The sequence below is a fragment of the Sus scrofa genome, chromosome 13 (assembly GCF_000003025.6).
Source record: "Sus scrofa isolate TJ Tabasco breed Duroc chromosome 13, Sscrofa11.1, whole genome shotgun sequence".
Classification (NCBI taxonomy): domain Eukaryota; kingdom Metazoa; phylum Chordata; class Mammalia; order Artiodactyla; family Suidae; genus Sus; species Sus scrofa.
Genome location: NC_010455.5, coordinates 138,152,109 through 138,179,408, shown reverse-complemented (window position 1 = coordinate 138,179,408; position 27,300 = coordinate 138,152,109). Strand labels below are relative to the sequence as shown.

The 27,300-nt window shown below is 39.6% G+C and overlaps 1 protein-coding gene across 1 annotated transcript; it reads right to left on the bottom strand.

The window, feature by feature from the left end:
* On the bottom strand, positions 951 to 26,983 carry CCDC58 (coiled-coil domain containing 58). The gene is made up of 5 exons (XM_003358793.4): positions 26,660 to 26,983; positions 16,557 to 16,682; positions 9,632 to 9,778; positions 3,809 to 3,868; positions 951 to 1,259 (listed from the first exon to the last, which is right to left on the bottom strand). The coding sequence occupies exons 1-5, from the start codon at positions 26,873 to 26,875 to the stop codon at positions 1,209 to 1,211; spliced, it is 600 nt and encodes a 199-aa protein (XP_003358841.2). The 5' UTR covers positions 26,876 to 26,983; the 3' UTR covers positions 951 to 1,208.

Sequence of the window (27,300 nt, the reverse complement as noted above, 5' to 3'; positions counted from 1 at the left end):
AGTGGGAATCAGCTGACTTTGAGTTCGTCCAAAGGAAGATTACGGTACAACTAATACAGACACACAAATCCTTCCAAAGCAGAGTTTGTCTGGTCTGTAGCAGAGAAGGAAGCCAGCTCCCAAGAATAAGGATTCAAGTCACCACTGCTAGCTTGAAAAGGGAGGGAGCCATGGTGTCAAGAAATGCGGGTGGCTTTCAGGAGCTTAAAGTAGGCCATGGCAGCCGGTAAGGAAATGGGGACTTTGGTGCTACAAGTGACATGATGTGAATTCTGCCAACAACTGAATGAGCCTGGAAGAAGGTTCTTCCCCCGGGGACTCCAGACAGGAGCCCAGTCTGGCGGACAACTTGACTGTAGCCTGTGAGACCCCAAGCAGAGAACTCAGTCAAGCCCTCCTAGCCATCTGACCGACAGAACCATAAGATCCTAAACAGAGGGGATCTGAAGCTGCTACATGTGTCAAGCAGCAATAGAAAACGAATACAACCTTCTTGTACTGGAAAGTGCTTTCTCTCAAGACCAAATCCTCCCATTACACCAGGTTTTCACTGACTCATTTGAATTCCATCACCAAGCCCCCCTGTTTTTCCTTTTTGTTCCATTTGTTTTACAGCTTTCCTTTCTGTGGGCCACAGAAACATTACCCAGGAAAAAAATTCCACCCAACATTAGCTTTTGCATATGAAAACAAGATAAGTTAAGGTGCTAACAAATAGTTTCTTTGGACAGGATCCAGCCCATACTACTGCCCTGTACCTGAAAAGCAGGAAACCTAGTAAGACAAGTAAAGAGATAAAACCATCAATGACCAAAAAGGTCTACGTCCATGCCAATAAAGTTGTACACCTCGGAAAGGTACAAGAGAAATCAAATCAGATACTGAAATTGCTTTCAAATTCTCTTACAAGAACTTACTATCTCAACGTGGAAAACAATAAGATAATTATGTACACTGAGTCAGAAAATTATTTTAATAGTTACAAAACATCTTTTTTTTTTTGTACAGAATCAGTATAAAATAGCAGTTGATTTCTCCGTAATTATCAGAATCGTTTATACTTGGAGCTCTTGGCTAGGTGGGGCTGAAATCAATAAAAGGTCTTGGACGTTTGGCTCAGAAATCTTCCTAGGAAGACCACCGTGTTGATGTCTGTCATGCTCAGCTTTCATGAGATGACCCGGTCCTTTTCTAAAAACAGTATCTTTTTATTCGTTCTTTGGAGGCTTGAAGTGAATTCGGCAGCGTTCATTAAATACCTAAGATATGTGAACAGAAACAAAGGTCAATGAGCCATCCTCTATCACCTAGGCCCGGAATTAAACTAAAGTTGGCATGGTTGAGGTGGGAGGAACCTTTTCTGTCCCAGGTCAACAGATTTAGGAAAGAGAGGTGTTTCCTCACCAGTGCAAACGGACTCACCCGTTGCAAAGAGCACAGAAGGTCTTGATATTCATTAATAAGATAATTTCAACATTGTCATAGAATTTAAATTACGCAAGGAAACAAATCGTCACAAGCCAGTCTATTTAATAACTAATAAACATTTTAGTTCCGTATCTTGGATGTGTTTTGAACAGTTAGACAAAAATTGCTAAAAGAAGTTTAAGACAAAGCTTTTTAAAAATCCTCATATAATGTAGAACTTATTTAGATATCTGTCATGCTTTTCTAAATGAGTGCCAGATCCTTCTTCATATTCTTGAAGGGAGATGAGTCTTTTGCGAAATTACATAAATTTATATAATGTTTTATTTACCAAACTTCCTAACACCCAAACAAATAACACATCCTAAATGTTAAAAGAACATTCTCTGATTGAGTGTCTGTCCATATGGGACCGTGAGTTTTACTGACTGTCAATAACAAAAATTTATACAGCCATTCCCTGGAATATAATGCCAGCATAAAAAAGAATAAGGAAGCTCTTTATGTCCTAATTTGAAAAGATCTCCAAGACATATGAAGGGAAAAAATCAAAGTGTGGACAACATCCTTCCATTTGTCTGATAAAGGGGGAAATTGTGTGTGTGTGTGTGTTTGTGTATACACACATGTATACATACACATACATAAAATGTTAAAAAGTGCAAATGTCTGAAAGCATATCTATCCTTTCAGAGGAAAGGGAAAGAGGGTGGTGGAAAGAAAGCGTTGAAAGGTATAATTTTACTATATATCTTAAATTTTAATCTTGTGTCTAAAATTTTAAAAATTTGTACAAATCTAAAACAGATTTTACCCTCAATCTTTACTGATGTAAGGCATTTTAAGGTTAAAAAAAAAAAAAAAAAAAAAAAAGACCCCCCAAAGAAACTAACCCATGCTGGCCAATGAGGACTATCATAAAAAGAAGAGAAAAAGCAACACAGGGTACTGGTCTGTAATTTCTTAAGCTGGGTGGTGGATACACGTTCATTTTATCCATATTCTTTAAATACCACATGTCACATGCTCTTTGGCATATGTGTCTCACAATTAAGATGAACCATGCAGAAATGATATAACTCTTTCTGCCCTTTTCCTCTTAGAGCTCCCAGCCCTGACATCTCCCTGAAGTTCCCAGTGTTTGGACCAGAGAAGATTTCAGAGGACTGGTCTTGACACACTGATTGCCATGATCTATAGAACTTCACTGAACCTCTCTGAATCCTTCTCCTAACGAATTTCCCAACAATTTTTGTTGGAATATTGCACCATGGCTGCATTCCCTCCCCTGGAAATAAGAAGCCTCATTTTCTGTGGAGGGGAGGGACCATATTTTCTTTTAAATGATGATCAAGTCTAAAAATGCTTCACTCTTCCCACTATAATACATTTTACACACATCAACTTCTGCACTGGGATTTCCAAACTAGATGTTCATTGTACCCACCCGCATCCCATCCCAAGAGTACATGCTATCTCTCCAGAAAATATAAGTGGACAAATGTTGCCTAAATCTTTCAGTGGGTGAACACCATATCACCTGGAAAGGGCAGAAAAAGGAAATCTTGGCAAAGAGAATAGGATAAAGAAATGTGATAAAGCAAGGCAATTGAATTGGCATGCTGCAATGTATTCATGGCCCTACAAGTGGATGCACTTTAGGTTTTGGTTCAGTTAACCACCCTCTGGCTTCAGCCCCCTTCTACTGGTTAATTTCAAAGGCTAAAACAGAATTTGCAATTCATTCTTTCAGATTTAATAGATTTTTGTCCATCGGAAATCTCTGAAATTTTAGAGAGGATGTGCAGACATCCTTGTTCAGAAATCTGAAGTGAAAATTTTGTGATTTTTTTATTACGTTCAAGTCGTGAGATCCTGGTCCCCAAGCACTTAGGTGGAAAAAAGGAGCCAATGTGAATCTAGGAGCCAAAAACACCCAACTATCACATACCAGTAAAACCACTTACAAAAAAAGTTTCATGATTTGAAACTTGTTTGAAAACAAGCAACTGTAAAGGGTAGATAATGATATAAAAATTTATGGAAAGTAACTGGGCTCCAAATTAAACAAATAACCTGGTTGAAGGTTCTGAGGTAACAAGCAATAACTCTCTCAAATTAGTATTAGGAAACATACAGAATGTCTCCACATGAGGATTACACAATTCTACCATATGACAGTAAAGCTACTTTTTATCTGATAGATCTACTGGATGCTAACCACACCCCCTTCCAAAGTTAAAACCTTCAGTTGCTTACCAATGAAGGATCTTTATTCTTAAGAGCCCAGTGCACTCCTCACTCTCCTCCCATTCCCAGTTTCCCTTTGCTAATTCTGCTTTTATCCTAGTTCTCTCCAAGAACCAACATTATTTTATACCTTCCAGCTCCTGTCATTTACCACTTCTTCTACATTCAGTTCTGACTGCATCCATTTCAACTGTGAGAAAGAAAAAAAAAAATGAAGTTATAAAAAGTTAAAGAACTAAACCCAAACTCTGTAATGTTTGCCATTACAAAACCAGCTGCTGCTTTTGCACTCTTTGTTAATGGTAATACTTTGGCCAGATGTTGAAATCTCTTTGACAGTCATTCTCTTCGTATTTAATCAATTGCTAAATCTTATAAAGCTGTAGTTCCCAAGCTTTGCTGCATATTATAATCACCTTAAGAGCTTTAAAAAAAAAATCTCAAATGCCCAGGTAGTTCAGAGAAGAAGTATAAATAGTAAATAAACATATTTTTAAAATGCACAATCTCACTCATGTAGAAAGAAATGTAAGTGAAGCCATAATATGATAAAATAATTTTAAAAGAAGAAACCTGATAAAAAATCTCAAATGCCCAGGTAGTTCAGAGAAGAAATATAAATAGTAAATAAACGTATTTTTAAAATGCACAATCTCACTCATGTAGAAAGAAATGTGAGTGAAGCCATAATATGACAAAATAATTTTAAAAGAAGAAACCTGATAAGCCCAATAAAACCTAGTATTGGTGAGGAGGGTATGGGAAAAGATACATATTTTTAGCAGGAGTACAAACTGTTGCAACTTCTATGGAGGGCAATTTGGTAAGACTTATTGAACTCGAACTCAATAACACCAGTCTAGTTATTGATCTTATAATACAATACAAATTTGCAAAGATAGTACAAAAGAACCCCCCCCCCAAAAAAAGGACAAGGAGGTGGCAACTTGATTTGAATAAAAGAAAAAAGAAACAAGAAGAAACACAGAGAAGGGGTCCAAGTGATCTAGACAGGCATGAGTTTTCCACACTTTTACCATTCAGCCAGAGGTCTGAGGCTAAAAACGCTAAAAGTCTAACTTTTAAAAAAACTGCCTGGGAGTTCCCGTCATGGCACAGTGGTTAAAGAATCCAACTAGGAACCATGAGGTTGCGGGTTCGATCCCTGCACTTGCTCAGTGGGTTAACGATCCGGCATTGCCCTGAGCTGTGGTGTAGGTTGCAGATGCGGCTCGGATCCCGCGTTGCTGTGGCTCTGGCATAGGCTGGCAGCTACAGCTCCGACTGGACCCCTAGCCTGGGAACCACCATATGTTGCGCGAGCGGCCCAAGAAATGGCAAAAAGACAAATATAAAATTAAATTAAATTTAAAAATAAATTAATTAATTAAAAAAACTGCCAACCTAATTACTTCATCAAAAAAGTAATGCCAGGAGATCCCGGTGAGGCGCAGAGGAAGTGAATCCAAACTAGGAGCCATGTGGTTGAGGGTTTGATCCTTGGTCTCGCCCAGTGGGTTAAGGATCCAGCGTTGCCATGAGCTGTGGTGCAGGTTGCTATGGCTCTGGTGTAGGCTGGCAGCTGTAGCTCTGATTAGACCCCTAGCCTGGGAACCTCCATATGCCATGGATATGGTCCTAAAAACAAAACAAAAGAAACATAAAACTGGACTTGGTACTAATTCAATGCTCCTTGTGGGGCCAGTATATCAGACCAAAACCATGAATAAAGGGAAGGACAGTATTTCTGAGGTGCTAGGGAGTGGCAACAAAGCCTGCTGACTACACCAGAGCAACCCGGGTCTGAGACCGGAAATCACTAAAGCTTCCCTGCTCTACCGCTCTGTCAAAGCCTGGACTTTCTGCCAAAGAAGTAATAACTTCAAAGGATGTTACAACACAGTCAGTCTTCATAATTGCTGTCAATTATGAAGGGCTGTGGTGTACATATGGGTTTAGACTTATCCTATATAGCTCCAGAGGGAAGATTAAGGATAAGTAATTACATGCTACCGGGAGACAGATCTTCACAATAAGAAAACCTTTGAACAATTACAACTGTCCAAAAAGAGAATGCATTGCCACTTAAGAATGTAGATTCTCCCAACTCCCTTAATTAAAACATGGAGCCCCAGAGACTCATAAAGGAAAGAAACTGATACTCTGTATCAGTCAATATGCTAGCTCTTACATATATTATATAATTTAATCCTCACCCCCTCAAAAAAAATACAAGAAGTATCAACTCCATTTTAAAAACTCAAAATCAGACATTTTAGAACAATTAATTCATAAGGTTACAAAACCACCAACTGGTAGATGGGACTTATTTCCTTTGAGCTGTCTACCTTTACAACCCAGCCAGCTTCTAACACAATTTCAGTGCTACCAACAAAATGCTGCCTTTGAGATGGTTGTTTTTGAGGATCTGGGTTTTTAAACAGGTAAACTTCCTCTCAAAGGCTAATAGGTGACAGTAAGTATATACAGTTCCAACAAGGAATGTGCTTTTTCTAAGTTAAGGATTTGGGTAACGAATTGGGAACTTTCAGACTAGCGTCACTGTACGTAAATACATTATGTTCACTTATGGAATTAGAATTTGACTATTAGAGAATTAGTCACAATTTAATGAAAATGACTTCATGACTTAATCCAAAGTCAGAAGAGGCAGGTTAAAGTCCCAGTTCTACCACTTACTAGCTTGTGACTTTAGGGATGTTAGTATCGCTGAGTCTGTTTCCATGAAAAGAAAATGAAGAGGTAGAGCTGGAACATCTCTAAGAGCTGTCTCTTTTTGATTTCACAATCTTCAGAGCAAACTTGAAAAAAAAATTCACATTTCCTTATTTGCTTAAATACTACTCATAATTACTCTCTATTCTAGTCCAATGCACTATTACAGGCTAGAAACCTACCTTTCTTTTTTTTTTTTTTTTTGCTATTTCTTTGGGCCACTTCTGCGACATATGGAAGTTCCCAGGCTAGGGGTCTAATTGGAGCTGTAGCCGCCAGCCTACACCAGAGCCACAGCAACTCGCGATCTGAGCCGCATCTGCAACCTACACCACAGCTCACGGCAACGCCGGATCGTTAACCCACTGAGCAAGGGCAGGGACCGAACCCGCAACCTCATGGTTCCTAGTCGGATTCGTTAACCACTGCGCCACGACGGGAACTCCGAAACCTACCTTTCTTAACTCACTGGCTGTTTCTAAAACTTCTTGCAGTGATTGTGCTGGGCTCTAAAGGCATGTGGGCAGGATTGAGGGCGGACAAAATTGTGTGACACATTCCCCAAACACTCAGTGGTTTGAACTTTGTTCTCTGCTAACAAGAGTCACTCTATTCTTTTTTTTTTTTTTTTTTTTTTTGTCTTTTATCTTTTTAGGGCCGTACTTGTGGCATATGGAGGTTCCCAAGCTAGGGGTCCAATTGGAGCTGTAGCCTACACCACAGCCACAGCAACTCAGGATCCAAGCCACATCTGTGACCTATGCTACAGCTCACAGCAACGCCAGATCCTTAACCCACCGACCGAGGCCAGGGATGGAACCCGCATCCTCATGGATACTAGTTGGGTTTGTTAACAACTGAGCCACAATGGGAACTCCAAGAGTCACTCTATTCTTTGACTTAATCTGCAAATAGTGATTTTTCAGTTTCTGATTTAACAGCCCTGCCCTGCACTTTGTCAATACTTCAAGAACCTGCTAAAATACAAAATCCAAAAACAACTAGATTTTAACAAGCTTTTTATAAATTATCCAAAAGCCTTCTTAAACACTGAGGGTAGGCAAAGATGGTCACTAGAGCCTAAGTTCACTGTCTGAAGAACCCGCCACTGGATGATGAATGAGCAGTTACGGAACACAGGCCTGAAGCAGTTGTCATGAACAAAGAGAACAGTAAAGATAGGTAGGATGAATCCTGCATCCAATGAGACATAGTACATGAGTGAGATGACTAAGAAGTGCACACACTCACTGGGCATGCAGCTACAAGAACAAAAGCTTGAGAGAGACAGCAAGGTCTCTTTTTCGAAGTTTGGCTACATCTACTAAACAAAGAGCAAACTTCACAACTTGTTGAGTATGAAAACATGATTCCATCCCACACTAGATTTTCAATCACCTGACACGCAAGGATCAGTAAGTTACCTATTATGCCATCTTAAAATACAGACATGATTTATACAGTGGTCATGGAAGAAAAAGCCCCTGTTCTTAGGAACTAACCAACTTTTGTAGGGGTAAAGGAGTCTAACGTGCCCAATATACTCTCAGAATGGTAAGGGAAAAAAATCTGCATGGGAGGAGAGAAGAAGACAGGGAAGGGAGGGGAAGGAAGGGTGGAGGGTATGAATTGTAAAGCAGGTGGGGCAAAATGTAAATAAATGAATAGAGGTAAAGGGTACAAGGGAGTTCCTTGTACTATTCCTGCAACTTCTCTGTAAGCCTGAAGTTACATCAGAATAAAAAGTTACCCCTTAAGCCCCCTCTCCTGAAAGACAGCAATGTGTTTCACATAATAAAGTGTGCTATACATTTTAACTGTCTTCTTGACATGTTATATTTAAGGGCTCTAAAGATGGCTCTGCTTTGTCAACTCTGAGGTCCACACCCCACCTACAGTGGAGCCAACTTTAGGAAAATGAAGCTCCCTCTGACATACCACTCAGTGGACACTGAGTATTCTCCTAAAAGGGAAAAACCGCAGGGATGGGAGATAAAGTGGAAACCAATGAGTCTGAAAAGAGCCAAAGACCTACAGCACCTTCTCCACTGCAAAGAAATAAACATAATGAGGTTCTGGTGTACCTGCTTATATTTATATAGTATTATATTTTTATGGCTAAAGAGGATAATATCTTGAAGTTAAAAATCTATATTACATTTCAGCAGATTTCTACAGATGAAACCAGAGGTAACTATTTTCAAAATGTAAATATACTTTTAAAACGTTTCTTCTCAAGTCAAGCCTCAAAACACAGACACAAACGTCATTTCCTTGGATTTTTTGATGTGTTAGTCTGTTTTAATCTTTTAATTTTTAAAATCTTTTTTTGGCCACACCCATGGCATGAGGAAGTTCCCAAGTGCACCACAGCAGTAATAACGCTAGATCCCTAACTGCTGTATCCCTAACCTGTTGAGCCACTAGGGAACTCCGAATCCTTTTACCTTTCACTGAAGAATATATTATGGAATAAAAATAACATACAATTACACACTTCTTTTAGCTAAAGTGGCTACATTACATATGTTCACGAAAGGTACATTAATTTACCAATTAATACTGAAATCTATGGTGTTCCCGTCGTGGCTCAGTGGTTAACAAACCCGACTAGTATCCATGAGGACATGGGTTCCATCCCTGATCTTACCTGGTGAATTAAGGATCCAGTACTGTCGTGAGCTGTGGTGTAGGTGACATAAATGGCTAGGATCCCGAGTTGCTGTGGCTGTGGCATAAGCCAGTGGCTACAGTTCAGATTCGACCCCTGGCCTGGGAACCTCCATATGCCGTGGGTGAGGCCCTAAAAAAACAAGACAAAAACCCAACAAAACCCAAAAATCACCCCCGAAATCTAATAAGATAAAGCTCACTAAAAGTGAAGTATTAATCTCCTGGTCATTTTAAGTAATAACCATATCTTACTCTGAATTGTTCATACTAAAAACTGCCTTTAGGTGTTCCCACTATGATGCAGTGGGTTAAGAATCCAACTGCAGCATCTCAGGTTGCTACGAAGGCTCAGGTTCAATCCCTAGCCTGGTCCTGTGGGTTAAAGGATCTGGTGTTGCAACAGCTAAGGCTTGGATTAGATCCTTGACCCAGGAACTTCCATATGCTGCAGGTGTGGCCATAAAGATAAATAAGAAAACTGTCTTTATTTTGAAGGCTAAGTTTGGAAACCTTGCCTCAGAAATGTAAATTTTGTTCAACTTACCTTTGTCTGTTCTTTTCTAAGTTGCTTTAATAACGTTAAATCATCCAAATTCTTTTCTCTCTCTTCTCGAAGTTGTTTGACTACTGCTGAGGTCTGAGCTATACAGTTTTTTATGACTCTGTCTCTACTGGCATGAGCCTCCATCAACTAAAACAACAAAGGAATGAAAAGAGAAAAATCATACCAATTTTTCACATTTCAGTGTTTTGGGTTTTTTCACTCTTATTTTTAGACTACAGAAATGTATACTTTCCAAAACGACTTTTAAACTTGAAGCTACGGAAGAGAAGATTGTGCTGAGTGAGATCAAATCAGCAGCTGTGAGGGAGGCTGTGAAGAGGTGGGGCTGTCTTCCTCCTCACTACACTCCAGGGCTTCCTGCTCCTCCTCTGCACAACTCCTGCTGGGCTTTTCCTTTCACCCTCCTTCTCCCCAAACCCCTCTCTCACCCATTGCTGCATCAGTGTGTTCTCTATCTTACACTCACCTTCACAAAGCCTCAGGGCCACTTCCTATTGCTATTCTTCCTCTTTTCGCTCCTTCCATTTTTTTTTTTTTTTTCAGCTTCACATTGTCAACAAGTGCAAAAAATTGTAAAGTGCCATAGAGAAGCTCTTAGTTACAACAAAGAAAAACAAAGAACGCTATATTTACCTATGTCACACAGAATCCTTTTTGAGATTTTAAAGTTGTTTTTTTCTTTTTCAAGTATTAAACAAGAAAAAATTATATATGGAGTAGAAATTACAGGTTCCATCAGTTGTGTGTGCTGACAGGAAGTAAGGGTGCCTGACAGAGAAACTCTTTATTAGCCTTCATTTTACTGTGACAAATCCAATACAATAATTTATGTCTATTTTCTGCCTTGATTCATGAAGTATAACGGTCAGGTTTGAAACACACTTCCATGGATCATAGCCAAATTTTAATGATACACCAAAAACTTGGGATAGAGAAAAAGCAAAATATTAAAATAACATGCAATTGCCATTATAAGTAAGACTGGTTCACCTCCAACTTAAGTGTTGACTTGCTCCATGTAGTCATGATATATCATTCCTTCTTCTCTCCAAAGAGAGGATATCTTAATGCCATGCTAGTGATAGTTGTAATAGGGAAAATCAAACCATTACCTACATTTTACTTAAAATATAGGTTTGGAGTTCCTGTCGTGGAGCAGTGGTTAATGAATCTGACTAGGAACCATGAGGTTGCTGGTTCGATCCCTGGCCTTGCTCAGTGGGTTAAGGATCCGGCGTTGCTGTGAGCTGTGGTGTAGGTCACAGACACGGCTTGGAACTCGCATTGCTATGGTTGTGGCATAGGCCGGCGGCTACAGCTCCAATAAGACCCCTAGTCTGGGAACCTCCATATGCCATGGGAGTGGCCCTAGAAAAGGGAAAAAGACAAAAAATAAATAAATAAAAATAAAACAAAATACAGGTTTTAGTTTTACGTAAGTTTTATATAAAAATTTTATAAGCATTCCTCATGAGTTATTTTAAAATGCATCTCTTAAATGATTGTATCTGGACCCTGTGGTTGAAAACTACTGGTCTAATACACACCAGGAGAGAACAAACCTTTACATTTCTAGAGGGCAATATTAAAAGTGCATTAATATAAATTGTACCCATCTGAAGGAAGAAAATTAAACTGTCTACCAGACATTAACCCTGCCTACAGTAAATTTCTCTAATATGTTAATTTTTTTCATTGCAACATTTAGGATTCACAAGGACCGCCTCAAGGCCCATATTTATTGGCTAATATGCTGCTTCTGTTACTTATTAACTCCTTCAGGTATAATTACAGAAAATTAAAGGAGCCATTAAGGTACAGAACTATTCTTCCTAAAACAGAATAAGAAAATAATCATCCTTAGAATTAAGAAGCTCTCCCTGCAGTTGTGCGAGACTAGCTAAATAATTAGTGTTTCCAGGCTTCAGTTTACTCTTTTGTAAAATTATGGATTATGAGTAAATAATCACTAATATCCTTTCCACCTCTAAAATTTAGAGGCAACATTACTCAATAAATTGCTCAGATGCTATTTAATTACTTTGCATTTTGTCTAACCCCCAGCAATTAGTAAAACAGCATTAACACCAACTATAAGTCTATCATAATATTCTTATTTTTCTATCTATATTTTAAAATCAAATTCAAATTATATATATTAAACTGTTCAATATTTTTCTCTTGGTCTCTCACCACACAGTTTTCCTGCCTTGGTTGGGCCTTCTTGCACTATTCCCCTCTTGAACTTGGCCCCTTCCTTGTGGATACACTTCTACATGCAGACTACCCTCCTGCTTACTCATCCTTCAGATTAGCCCCGCAGGGAACCCACTCCCATGTGAACAGGAATTACTGGGCAAATCATCTTTTACTCAGTATTATCAATTATTTTAGTCTGGTTTTCATGACCATCAATAAATTTCAAAATAAATTTCACAATCAAGAGTGTACGTAAGAGGAAAATGCATGGACTTCCGCACATGTCTGTCAGAGAATGAGGATGCTTGGTAACTAGTACTAAAACTGTATGACCTAAGGCTACCAGAGAAAAACATCACACAAAACCAGGCTTATTATTACCTCATTAGTATCAGATGCTTAAGGATCTGGTCACAGGGGAATTATTTCTGATACATAAAGCACTTATCAAAGGAACTGAGATAAAATTTATTAAGAAACTCATTGAAGTAAAAGGCAAGGCCTTTGGATTGAGGTGAAAAATCTTGAATGATAACCATATCATAACCATACTTCCTTTGACTTGGGGTAAGCAATTTTGAAATGAAGACATTTGGAGTGGGGCGGAAAATGATTCAAAAGTAGAATAAAGAAGGTATATCTAGAATGTCCCACTTTTATTTCACCATAATTTATGAGAATTTCTTTTGGTCTAAAATGTTATCTTTTAATTTTATTTTAAAACAATTTTTTTTTTTGCCTTTTAGGAAAATATAATTGAAGTGTTCTTTCTGATTATTGTTTTTTTGGTGTTTTTCTTTCTTTGGTGTTTTAGAATCAACCTTTAGAACAAAGGTTGATTCTAAATTAAATTCTTTTTTTTTTTTTTTTGTCTTTTTGCTATTTCTTCGGCCGCTCCCGCGGCATATGGAGGTTCCCTGGCTAGGGGTCCAATCGGAGCTGTAGTCTCCGGCCTACGCCAGAGCCACAGCAACGCAGAATCCGAGCCGCGTCTGCAACCTACACCACAGCTCACGGCAACGCTGGATCATTAACCCACTGAGCAAGGGCAGGGACCGAACCCGCAACTTCATGGTTCCTAGTCGGATTCATTAACCACTGCGCCACGACAGGAACTCCTAAATTAAATTCTAATTTCCCAAAGATCATTTGTTTTAGAATCCTGACAATGACCTTTGGTTTAACTATCATTAAAAACAAAACACTAAAAAGTTGTAAATTACTATGTTGTACACCTGAAACATATAATGCTATACCTCAATTATACCTCAAACTTTTAAAAAATGTAACAAGTTTTTGTCATGGCACTTTTTGCCTGCTTTAAATCTCCCTCCAGAACTTCTGACAAAAGGATGTAAGGAAAAACATACCGTTTAAACATATATTCCAAAAGTTCATTATATAAAAGAGATAGTGTTAAAATTACTTTAAATCAATCACTATGACACTAATAATAGTTTTGCATTTGTAAAGCAATGTTTCAAGTTCACAGACTTTTTAATAGTTCAGTATGGATTTTGATGTTTATCTTAAAGAGTAAACAATAAAGCTAGATAAACTTCATGGATTGAAGGAATATGCTCTAATAAGGGGATCTCACTAAAATTATTTTTACTAAGAGTATACTCTTGAGATTTGGACTTTCTAAAATCAGTGCTTTATAATAACTTTGCTGATTTTTTTCCATGAAGAAGTATTATCATTAGAGAGTGCAAATATTCTTTCCTTGGCTATAAAAGGGTCACAGACTAAAATAAGACAGGGTGACTGTAAACAACTTGGATGTTTCATAGAGATCCACTTCTTATCTGAGACAACATTTATAGGAACTCAATGGTACTCATTATGGGCACGCTGCCGCAGGCCTGACTCCCAGAACAAAGCTATTTGATAAACAATCTTTGGAGTTCCCTTTGTGGATCATCTGTTAATGAACCCAAAGAGGATCCATGAGGATGCGGGTTTGATACCTGTCCTTGTTCAGTGGGTTAAAGATCTGGCGTTGCTGTGAGCTGTGGTGTAGGCTGGCAGCTGCAGCTCTGATTTGATCCCTAGCCCCTTCGACCCCTAGCCTGGGAACTTCCATACGTTGTGAGTGTGGCCCTAAACAAACAAACAAACAAAACCACAATCCTTTACACGTAGTTCATGTTGTTAGATCCCTCTATGATACAGAGAAAATCTAAACACATATACAAGAATATACAAAATAGAAATTTAGTATGCAAGTTTATCCTGGTTCAACAAAGGGATAAGAAATAACAGCAACAATAATAGAAGCACCAAGCATTTATATGTAACACATTTAGTATAGAAGCGCTTTATATTAACTCACTTGATTCTCTAAAAACCCTACGAACTAGGTATTATTTTGATACTATTTTACAAATAAGGAAGCTAAGTCAGCGGTTATTTCAAGGTCACCCAGCTAGGAAGTAAAAGAGGTGAGATTTAATCTAAGTCTGGAATCCACATTTTTTTTTTTATATTTTATAGCTTTTATTTACTTTCATTTTTATTTCTTTATATATATATTTTTTTCTACTGTACAGCATGGTGACCCAGGTACACATACATGTATACATTCTTTTTTCTCACATTACATGTTTCATCATAAGTGACTAGACAGAGTTCTCAGTGCTACCCAGCAGGATCCCATTGCTAATCCATCCTGAAGACAACATTCTGCATCTATTTACCCCAAGCTCCCAGCCCCTCCCACTCTTTGAAAAGGTTGGAATTCACATTGTTAATCACTATACTATAAATTTATAGGTTAACAAAAAGATTGTGAATGGAAACAATTGATAGATTGTATTAGTAGTAAGGGGAATCACTAAAGTGATTACAAATTTCTAATTTTTTTTTTTTTTTTTTTTGTCTTTTTTTAGGACTACACCTGTGGCATATGGAGGTTCCCAGGCTAGGGGTCCAATTGGCATTGTAGTCGCCGGCCTATGCCACAGCCACAGCAATGCAGGATCCAAGCCACATCTGCCACCTACACCACAGTTCATAGCAAGGCCAGATTCTTAACCCATTGAGCAAGGCCAGGGATCAAACCTGCGTCCTCATGGATGCTAGTCAGTTCGTTAACTGCTGAGCCACTATGGGAACTCCACAAATTTCTAGTTCCTCAGACAGAGCTACCCAAAGAAACTAAGTGAACTGGCAAACAACCTCACAATAAATCAGGCCTTGGACCCATGCTCTCTATTTCTAATACTGGAGTCTACTCATTAAAGTCCACAACCTTGCAATTTTCTGAATTACCTGACCACTCAACAAAATAATATACCTTCATATAAAAGCAGAATAAAAATATCAAGTTAATTTTTTTTTTTTAGGGCCACACCCGTGGCATATGGTGGTTCCCAGGCTAGGGGTCTAATCAGAGCTACAGCTGCCAGCCTACGCCATAGCCACAGCAACGCCAGATCCGAGCTGCATCTGCAAACTACACCACAGGTCTTGGCAATGCTGGATCCTTAATCCACTGAGCTTGGCCAGGGATGGAACTTGAAACCTCATGGTTTGTAGTCAGATTTGTTTCCTCTCACCACAACAGGAACTCCTCAACAGTTAATGTTTTAAATTTAATTGACATGAATAAGTTTATTCAAAACTGATTTTTTTTCATAATTGAGAAGTGGACTTTAAGTTTTAGGTAATACATATATGAATGCAAACAGTAATCTTGGGGAAGAGCCTAAAAGAGCAAATGCCATTTGAATACTAGCTCCCAAGTTAATAAAAAATATAAGTAAACTATAAAAGATACTTAGCCACATCACCATATCCTTTTGCTTTTGGAAATGAAAAAGATAAATAAAAGGGAATTAAGAGGCAATGAAAAAAAAAAACACTTGAGAAACCAAAGCCTCAAGAAAGGAAAATTTTTCTGCCACTCTTCCTTCTCTCCTGCCAAATGCTTCTTTTCCTCTTCCTGATGAGTGAGGGAAGAAAGAAGATACAGAAACTATAGAGGTGTTTGTTTGTTTTTTGCCACTTCATTTATTTTTCTTCTGTGCAGGAAGAGTTGAAACAGTATTTAAGGGTATTTTCTTTTTTTTCTTTTTTTCCCCTCTAAACATGAATCATTCAGTAAAACCAACTTAACCATAGACATGTAGCAAAGTAAGAAAGTAGCACAATAACCCAAAAGGCAAAGGCTGAGGAGGTAGGTGCAGCTTGCATATAACATATATATAAATGCCATGATTCACTTGCTCAGGATCATCTCCCCAGAAGGCAAGCACAAGGACCCATTTTAAGATGATGTTTTCTGCCCCCATAGAAAGTGTGAAGGGTTTAAATTCTTCCTTATGTCAGCTGTCTGGCTTCTCAGGATTGATTCACTCAAAGCCCTTGCTCTTATTTCACTGTTTTATTTGACTGTTGCGCTCTCTCCTTCATTTCCCAGTGCACAAGGTTTCCTTGTGGCTGCCCATGAGGGAGCCAAAAACATCCGGCTGCTTTCATTCATTAGAACCATCTCTTCTTAGGCTTGTGTATAAGATGACACACTTTCTTTAGTTTGTAGAAGCCAGATCAAAACTTACACATACCCTCAGGTGTGGGCAAGAAAACGTGAAGATGTCATTCTATCATTCAGAGCTAATTATATGCCAGTCAGTATCTTATTTTACCCGCACAGAAAGGCATAAAGGAAGCACAAAAGACAAGACTCAAAAGATACACTTACAGACTCATAAAGTTGTTTACAGGTTTGGCTGGCATCGATTTTCCCTGCAAAGGAAGCTGTTGGAACCGTAGTGTTTAATTCATGTACTATTCTGTCATCGATCGTCCTCATCACCTTGAGTAATTCCTATACATGTTTAAAACAAAACAATAATAACTTGAATGGAAAGTTAGGTGATTAGAAAAGACGCATTTTAACAAAAATAAATAAATAAAACTCTTGAATATGTTACAAGCCAGCAATTTAGGAGTGCAGAAATCATCCAATACATAGTGCAACCACAGAAAAATCTTTATTACAGGAATGATAGGTAGGTTATGTAATAGTAATTTTGACAATTGGCCCAACTCTTTTTCCTTGGTCCAAATGTGATCATCTGAAGGGTAAAGACTGTTTCATTCATTTGTAAACTCCGTTTGCTGGCACAGTGCTTAACAAACACTGTGTGCTCTTTCCACCTCCAGCATGTAATAAATAAAGGATTCTACTGAACCTGATTACCTCAAATTGTCCAGAACAAACCAACGTAATTGCTTGCTCTACTCCCTCTATCATCTAAAGTGTGGTGCTACTGCTATGGCTTGGGTTTGATCCCTGGCCCAGGAACTTCCACATGCCTTGCACACAGCCAAAATAAATAAAGTAAAATGTGCCAGATGGAAAACTTCTGGAAAGATATACAAGAAACTATCAGCAGTGATTGGCTGGCAAAAATTAATCTATACTCTTTCAGGCTTTTTGTTTTTTACTACGATTATGTATTATTTTTGTAACAAAAATAAATTTTGCTGCTAGAAAAGGAATCAAACCTCTTTGTAGCTTTCTTGTTCACAGAAAGTAGAAATCAGTTTTATCTATTTTCAGTAACCCAAGTTCACATTACCCAAGGATCTCTCCCCTATAAAATAGGCTTCAACTCTCAAGCAAAAACTCCCAAAATAAAAATAACACCAAAATGGCAGGGGACTTAGAAAGACTCTGATCAGTATACTAACACAGCATAGTCCCTTCTCCCCACATTTTCATTAGAGTACTTCTTGTTACTTGTCACTAGAGAAAGGATAGGCATCAGCTACCTCCTGCCTCTAGAAAATATAAACTCGAGAGCTTTCCAGCAGTACAGCCTTCTCTTTCCTTTTTAATCCAAGCCCACCTTACCTTAGTCCCACAAAACAAAATACAATCACTGAAAAGTCATCAAGAAAATGGAAGTGTATAATACTAGGACTGTACGTGTTGAAAACAAGTTAACATTCAATATTAGTATGTATTACTACCTAAGGCAATATACAGATTCAATGCAATCCCTATCAAATTACCAAGGACATTTTTCACAGAACTTGAACAAAATATTTTAAAGTTTGTTTGGAAGCACAAAAGACCCAGAATAGCCAAAGACATCCTGAAAAAGAAAAATGGAGCTGGAGGAATCAGGCTCCCGGACTTCAGACTGTACTACAAAGCAACAATCACCAAAACTGTAGGGTACTGGCACAAAGATAGAAATAGAGATCAGTGCAACAGGATAGAAAGCCCAGAATTGAACCTACCCACCTACAGCCAACTGATCTATGACAAAGGAGGCAAGAATATACAATGGAGAAAAGACAGCCCCTTCAATAAGTGGTGCTGGGAAAACTGGACAGCCACATGGAAAAGATGAAATTAGAACACTCCCTAACACCATACACAAAAATAAGCTCCAAATGGATTGAAGACCTAGATATAAGACCAGACACTATCAAACTCTTAGAGGAACACATAGGCCAAAAACTCCATGACATAAACGACAGCAACATCTTCTCAGATCCACCTCTTAGAGTAATGATAGCAAAAACAAAAAGAAACAAATGGGAGAAAATCCTTGCAAACAAATCAACTGACAAGGGATTCATCTCCAAAATTTATAAACACCTTCTGCAGCTCCATGCCAAAAAAAACACAAACAACCCCATCAAACAATGGGCAGAAGATCTAAACAGATAGGTCTCCAAAGAAGACTCACAGATGGCCAAAAAACACATGAAAAGATGTTCAACATCACTCATTCAAATGAAAACCACTGAGGTACCACCTTACACCAGACAGAATGGCCATGATCAAAAAGGCTACAAAACAAGAAGTTCTGAGAGGCTGTGGAGAAAAAGGAACCCTAGTATACTGGTGGTGGGATTGTAAATTGGTGCAACCACTGTGGAAAACAGTGTGGAGATGCCTCCAAAAACTAAACGTAGAACTACCATTTGAGCCAGCAATCCCACTCCTGGGCATCTATCCAGAGAAAATCACGACTCGCAAAGACACATGTACTCCGATGTTCATTGCAGCACTATTTGCAATAGCCAAGACATGGAAACAACCTCCATGTCCATCGACAGAGGAGTAGATCAAGAAGATGTGGTACAGATACACAATGGAATATTACTCAGCCATTAAAAGGAATGAAATACTGGCATTTGTAGCAACAGGGATGGACCTAGAAATGATCATGCTAAGTGAAGTCAGCCATACAATGAGACACCAACATCAAACGCTTTCACTGACATGTGGAATCTGAAAACAGGACACAATGAACTTCTTTGCAGAACAGATGCTGACTCGCAGACATTGAAAAACTTATGGTCTCTGGAGGAGACAGTTTGGTGGGTGGGGGTATGTGCTTGGTTTATGGGATGGAAATCCTGTGAAATTGGATTGTGATGATCATAGTACAATTACAGGTGTGATAAATTCATTGAGTAATTAAAAAAAAAAAGATGGGGAGTTCCCGTCGTGGCGCAGTGGTTAATGAATCCAACTAGGAACCATGAGGTTGCGGGTTCGGTCCCTGGCCTTGCTCAGTGGGTTGAGGGTCCGGCGTTGCTATGAGCTGTGGTGTAGGTCGCAGATGCGGCTCGGATCCCTCGTTGCTGTGGCTCTGGTGTAGGCCAGTCGCTACATCTCCGATTCAACCCCTAGCCTGGGAACCTCCATGAGCCGAGGGAGCAGCTTAAGAAAAGGCAAAAAAAAGACCAAAAAAAAAAAAAGATGATATGAAAGAAAATAAATAAATAAAAGATATACAGAACCCAGAAAAAAAAAATATAGTAGTATGTATTAAAAATACTTGGAGTTTCTGTTGTGGCACAGCAGAAACAAATCTGACTAGTAACCATGAGGTTGCAGGTTTGATCCCTGGCCTTGCTCAGTGGGTTAAGGATCTGGTGCTGCTGTAAGCTGTGGTGTAGACAGCTGTAACTCCAATTAGATCCCTGGACTAGGAACCTCCATATGCTATGAGTGTGGCCCTCAAAAGCAAAAAAAAAAAAAGCATCTCTGCTTGATCCTCTACTTCCTTCATTATAAGAACTTATTTCTTTGCCAAATTTAAATTTGTGACTGAGATCAACAGCTTCATTTCTTTCATCCATTTATAAAAATAAACTTTTATTATGATTAAAGTATTATACAATCACTTAGAAAAATTAGAAACAAATTTTAAATAAATCAGTTAACATTAAGATGTCCTTTTAGTTTTCCCTATGAATAGTAAACTATTAGTAATACTACGACTATTTTTATAAAATTGAGATGTTACATAACACTTAAAAGTTGTAATTTACTAAATTATACCATGAGCATTTTGCTCTTGTTATTTTGAAGACGTATTTATTTATTTATTTATTTCTTAGCACCCTCACAGCAAAAGGAGTTCCTGGGCCAAGGATCGGATCTGAGCACCAATTGCAACCTACACTACAGCTGTGGCAATGCTGGATCTTGTAAATCACTCTGCCAGGCCAGGAATTAAACCTGGGTCCTGGTGCTGCAGAGATGCTGCCGAGCCCATTGTGCCACAGTGGGAACTCTGAAGACATTTTTAATAGTTGCATAAATATTCTAGTCTGGAAAGTATCACAATCTATTTGACCACTTCCCCAATAATGAAGTTAGGTGTTTCCCATTACAACAACCATTGAGACCATTCAGTCTATGTCTGCAGCCTGGATTCTATTCCTGTCAGGCTATTAATCTTTAATTAGTAATTTAATGGCCTTTTCTAGATCTCAACTTAGAAGTAAAACAATATGTAGAAGCCTCATAATTTAGACTAATAAAAACATGCAAATGTCAGGCCTAAAACCAACTTCACTGTCATATCCTCTCTTCTTGTATCTTTCCATTTTTGCCAATAGTATCATCATTCTCTACAAGCTGGAATTCTTAGCGGATAATCTCAACATATTCATTAAGCAACCACTACTTTAAATAATGTTTTATGTACAGTAGCGTATATATAATGTCAATAAGTGGCAATTTCCTAACAAATGGTGTCAGCACTATTTAGAGAGTCAATAAATAGGTAAGTAGCAGACAGGGACCTTCCCTGCCAACTTTACCCCCTACAACTTGTCTATTAAAACAAAAACAGCAGTTCCCTTATGGCACAGTGGGTTAAAGATCCAGCGTTGTCACTGCAGTGGCTTGGGTCTCTAGCGTGGTAAGGGTTTGAGCCCCTGCCTGGGAACTTCCACATGCCACAGATGTGGCCAAAAAACAAAAAAAACAAAAAAAAGAAAAATCTTTAAAATCTCTCTCTTCTTTTCCCTATCTAAATTCAACTGATTCTGAGGCTAAGGGTTTTTTTTTTTTTTTTTTTTTTTTTTGTCTTTTCGCCATTTCTTGGGCCACTCCCTCGGCATATGGAAGTTCCCAGGCTAGGGGTCTAATCAGAGCTGTAGCCACAGGCCTATGCCAGAGCCACAGCAATGCAGGATCCGAGCCAAGTCTTCGACCTACACCACAGGTCATGGCAGTGCCAGATCCTTAACCCACTGAGCAAGGCCAGGGATCGAACCCGCAACCTCATGGTTCCTAGTCAGATTCGTTAACCACTGCGCCACAACGGGAACTCCATGGCTAAGGTTTAAATTACACATTTTAGACCAAGTTTTTGTTGGAATGAAGAAGTTCCAGGGCCAGGGATCAAACCTATGCCACAGCAGCAACCTGAACCACAGCAGTGACAATGCCAGATCCTTAACCCATTGAGCCACCAGGGAACTCCCTTAGCAATCTTTCTTTAAACACTTGCAGCAGTTAGAGACCAGAGTTCATTCATTAACTCACTTTTTGTTCAAGAAATATTTACTAATATCTAGTACATGTTAGCCTTCATTCTAAACACCAGAACTATATCGGTAAATAAAACAGCAAAGGTTCTTGCTCTTATACAGCAGAATTCTCATGGGGGAGACAGACAATAAACAATTGCCCCAATAAACAAGACAATCTCAGTACTAAAAACAGTACTACAAAAAAGAAAACTGGTGGGCGTTCCCTGGTGGTTCAGTGGGTTAAAGATCCAGTATTGTCACTGCTGGGGGTTGGGTCGCTGCTCTGGCACCAGTTTGATCCCAGGCCCAGAAATTTCTGCATGCCGAAGGTGTGGCCAAAGAAAAGGTGAATATCAGTCTGACAGTGAACCGGGCTGAAGTTATGTTAACAAATTAATATTATTTAAAGCCATGAGACAAAAAGAAATTACTGAGGGAGACTGTAGGGAAGAAAGGGGTCAATGGTCAAGAAGGAACTCTAGAATATGGAGTTATTCTAAATAAAATTTAAAATTTAGGAGTTCCTAGTGTGGTGCAGCAAGTTAGGGATCCTGTGCTGTCACTGCAGTGGCTCAGGTCGCTGCTGTGGCGTGGGTTCAATCCCTGGACTGGGAACTTCCATATGTGGCAGGCACAGCCAATAAATAAATAAATAAATAAATAAAATTTAGTTTCTCTGTCGCACTAATTGAGCACATTTCAAGTGCTCAAAAGTCACATGTTGCTAGTGGCTACCATACTGGACACAAATTTTGACCATCACATAAAGTTCTACTAGACAGTGTTAAATATGAGACAATATAATGACAATCTCTAAACTGATAATGTACTTGTTCAGGAATTGCTGAGGACTGTGTTATTCTTAAATGTCACAGAAAAGACAATAGAAAAGTGAGGTAAGACCCAGGAAGGAATTTCTTTCAAAATTGTAAAAGGAGAAAGAAAAGAACTATAAACCACCACACCAGGCACAAATTTCTTCTCAGTACAAAAAATGTCAGCGCTCTTAAGCCAAGTCCAAGAGGATCTAGAGAAAAGCTTGGAGCAGCCCACACAGCCTGAGGACAGTTGAAGGTTAAAGCAGTCACAAAAGTGCTGCCATTAAACCCTGTGTTATCATTCATAAGGAATTACTACCTCTCTGATGCCTCGTTCCAATGGCATAACCTCTTTCTCACAAATTCACCAAAAGAATATACAGAAGATACCCCTGAACAGATTATCACACAATAAACTGCAACACATGTCCACAGAGATGATGCAAAAGCATACACAGCTCAGTGTCTCTCTGAAGACTACATCTTTGTAAAGGATCTGGAACTCTAATCAGTTCTAAATGTCAAAGCATAGCAAAAGATGACTCTCCAAGCTTTGCAGTGCCTCCAACCTCTCCTAGCGTTCATTCTCCTCAAAATAAAAAGAGGTTCTGATATATAATGAATCTCTAATTTTAGGCTGACCCTTGAAAATTATCCTCAAATTGCATTTTATGTATTATCTGTAATTGTTGGTGAAAACCTCACCCTCTTGGAAGGCAATTCCAATACTGAAGGACTAACCATATCTTGTAACAGGGAGGCGTACAGAAAACTTTCTATCGACTCTACAATTACACTATACTCCTAAGGTTATTCTTAAGTACATTCCTTTTATTATTTTGGGACGCTTTTAAAGTATATGAGGGAAGGGTGGTGGTAAAAGGTCTATTATGTGATAGCAAAATTAAAATGCAATCTACAGAATGATCTGGAATTTCTTAACCTTTCTTCTCACTCTCTGCCTGAAGGTACCCAGAAGTAGATCCCATTCACATGGTGTTCTTTCCAGAAGACATGGTTTCTCAAACTCCATTTTTATAACAATGCTCACACTGTACTTCCCCCAAGCCAGAAATACAGACTTGCCTGTAAACCACTAGAGTCCTCTGAATCCTCTGCACTCCCAGGCACAAGAACAGAGAGCAGCTAGCCATGTTGCAAAAGACACCATCATTGATGCTAGAAAATAGTCTATTGAGTCTGTACCTTATTACCCAACAACTCAGAATCGATTGTATGTAAATAAATAAGTATTCCTAACAGAAATACCAAGACTTAAACATTCTAGGAAAGACTACGTAGTTGATTTTACTCAGGCGATACAGGAACTGGGTCTCAGGGTTAGAAAGAAGGGATTTCAGGGTGTCAAGCCGAGAAAAAGCTCAGAAATGTCAAAACATCATATGTTCAGGGAAAAGTAGGTCTGTGTAGCTGGAGGGCAGAATTCAAATGTATACTGGAAGTGGCAGGGGTTGAGGAGAGAGAAATATGCGTGAATAGGGGCAGGCGAAAGATTTAACTAGGTAGAAGAACTTTGGGATTGGATTTTAAAAGACGTGTATGCCACGTTAAGTAGTTTACACCTAGTCATATAACCTTGAAATTAGATGCATGGTTCAGATTCACTAGTGAGACTGATTTTGCGATCTTTTTATTTCCATTATCTTTGCGAATTAAATGGCTCTGCAAGACAGTTTAGCTTTTGCTCCACTTACTACATCTTATCTGACCTTCCAAAAGAGAAATCAAAGTGTTTTTTAAACACTATTGGGTATTTTATTTTATTTTTTTGCCTCTTCTAGGGCCACTCCCATGGCATATGGAGGTTCCCAGGCTAGGGGTCGAATCGGAGCTGTAGCCACCGGCCTACACCACAGCCACAGCAACAAGGGATCCGAGCCACATCTGCAAACTACACCACAGCTCATTGCAATGCCGGATCCTTAACCCACTGACCAAGGCCAGGGACCGAACCCGCAACCTCATGGTTCCTAGTCAGATTCATTAACTGCTGCGCCACAACGGGAACTCCCACTGTTGGATATTTTAAAGCTAAAAGAGATCCTGTGAAATTTGGTTGTAGACATTCAAATAGAGACGGAAGCAGTTTCAAATATTACTTAACATAATCTTATTTTACAGATTCAAAAGTTAATTCTGGAAGGGGTTAAGTGATTAGCTCAAGGTCCCAAAGCTGTTAATGGCGTAGTATTAGACTCCTGTACTTCCAATTCCCTAAGCAGAGCTCTTTACCATACACTTGACTGTTATCACTGCTCAATTATCTGAGCTCATTAACTCAAGTTACATCACAATATTATTGTGACAATACCAAGGCCACAAATGGGCTGACTAACCTTAAATATTCCACATACCTTAGAACCAACACTCTTTTTTTTTTTTTTTTTTTTTTGTCTTTTTGCCATTTCTTGGGCCGCTCTCGCGGCATATGGAGGTTCCCAGGCTAGGGGTCTAATCGGAGCTGTAGCCACAGCAACGCGGGATCCGAGCCGCGTCTGCGACCTACACCACAGCTCACGGCATCGCCGGATCTTTAACCCACTGAGCAAGGGCAGGGATCGAACCCGCAACCTCATGGTTCCTAGTCGGATTCGTTGACCACTGCGCCACCACGGGAACTCCAGAACCAACACTCTTTTTTCTATCTTTAAAGATTTTTACAAATAGGGGCACTGTGATCACATTTGAAATCAGCTGTCTTGTGCTGATCTAATCTGAGCAGCTGAAGTGGTGAAGAAGGGGTATATAATGTTGAAAGATCCCACAGAAACTTCTTTGGGAGTTCCTGCTGTGGTGCAGCAGAAATGAATCTGACTAGGAACCATGAGATTGTTGAGTTCAATCCCTGGCCTCTTTCAGTGGGTTAAGGATCTGGCATTGCGGTGAGCTGTGGTGTAGGCTGCAGACACAGCTTGGATCCTGTGTTGCTGTGGCTGTGGCTGTGGCCAGCAGTTGTAGCTCTGATTGGACCTCTAGCCTGGGAAACTCCATATGCCCTGAGTGTGGCCCTAAAGAAAAAAAAAAAGAACAAGAAACTTCTTCGGCCAAATGTTTGTCAATAGTTCAGTCTGTCGCGATTATCTTCAAAAATGTCACTCTCTACAAAACAGCTCAAAGCACAATGCTTACGACAGAGGTCAATGATACATGCAATCATTTTTCAATATCTTTAGTTAAAAATACCTTTGTGTGGTCACGATTTTTTTTTTTTTTGTCTTTTCTAGGGCCGCTCCTGCAGCATATGGAGGTTCCAAGGCTAGGGGTCCAATCGGAGCTGTAGCCACCGGCCTACGCCAGGGCCACAGCAACGCGGGATCCAAGCCATGTCTGTGACCTACACCACAGCTCACTGCAACGCCAGATCCTTAACCCACTGAAAGAGGCCAGGGATTGAACCCGGAACCTCATGGTTCCTAGTCGGATTCGTTAACCACTGCGCCATGACGGGAACTCCTAGTCACGATTTTTAAATTCAACTCTATCTAGGCAGTGGCACATTTATGCCTACATTGGAACAGATAACGTCATAGTAGCTTGGTCGAAATCTAGACACCCTGTTCTTTAATTCATTGGTTAATAAGTTGCCCTGGACCTCTGGCGTTTGAATATATAAAAGAGCCTATTTCCTAAATGTTACATTCTCTCTAAGGATTAGGAGGCAGAGAACCAGAGCAAGTACTAGAATTAATCACCCCTCCATGGCTCCAAATGTTCTGCCCTACCACAATAGTAAAACAAGTTTTTGCTTTATCAAAACAAAACAAAAAAAAGTAACCTCTCCTCCAGTTTCTTCTCATCTACAAATGCTTAACTTAAAGTAGGAGAAGAATAGCAGAAGCTAAGAAGTGAGTTCAGTGGATGGCTAAAATGTTGTTAAAACCCCTACCCACTCGGCCTGGGTTCAGCTTTACCGCCGAGGAACCACCTGGCGTTCCTGGGTGCAGTTAATCAAGGCTTGGGAGTCGCAGGGAGAACCATGACCCCAATGGAGCACCCTCACTCCCTAAGGCCAAGCTGTGCCCCCATGACCTCCAATGGCTCGAAAAAGGAGTTTTGAACTGCCCGATTCTGCCCCAACTGGTCCGCACTCCCTTCCAAGCTAGAGCAGGGAACAGGGGCCCAGAACAAAAGAAGGGGCACGCCTGCCACACGAAAAAAAACCCATCACCTGGAACTCGGCGAACTCCTCACAGTTCACACTGCCACTGGGCGCCGCCATATTGGACAAACACGAGGCCCCCGCCGCGAGCCAATCACCGCGGAGCAAAGGTGTCCGCGGCGCCGCCTGACCAAAAACAACTAGGGGACTCGAGACAGCCAAGCTCAAGCTTTGTCTTTTCCTATGCTCGCCACCCACACCGAAACTCGTAACGCTGCTATCCATCTTTTTATTCCTGTTCCTTTAAGATATCTTCTTGGAACCGGCCCAGATACATGGATCGAAGAAAGCCAGAACTTTAAGGGATCGTTTTTCTCCAATCCCTTTCTCTTACAAAAAGGGAAAACAGTTTCCGGGTCGCACCAACTAGGTTGTCCCAGGGGGAACTCTAAAGTCGAAGTGAGGTTTTTCTTAACCCTTCCATCCAGTCCCTAGAGCAAAGGAGCTTTTCAGAATTTGGGCCGACCAAGAAATGTAAAGAAAAGGTGTTTCTGGCAGTGTGGGGTAAAGGATGAATAAGGTAATAGGTATGGAAATAATGAAGTGTTTACTTCTACTTTAAAAAAATAGGCAAATAGAAAACAACATAGGAAGCATACATGTGAATTTCTCAGGTAGCAAGTCAGCAAGAGGTGAAAAACACTGGTCAC

What these genes read in the sequence shown, in the direction of transcription:
- CCDC58 (XM_003358793.4), bottom strand. Translation starts at nt 26,875, where the DNA reads ATGGATAGCAGCGTTACGAGTTTCGGTGTGGGTGGCGAGCATAGGAAA. An exon ending in TTAGAAAAGAACAGACAAAG is followed by an intron (nt 3,869 to 9,631) that starts GTAAGTTGAACA and finishes TCTTTCTCACAG; the next exon opens with TTGAAATGGATGCAGTCAGA. An exon ending in TAAATGACAGGAGCTGGAAG is followed by an intron (nt 1,260 to 3,808) that starts GTATAAAATAAT and finishes CACATATCTTAG; the next exon opens with GTATTTAATGAACGCTGCCG.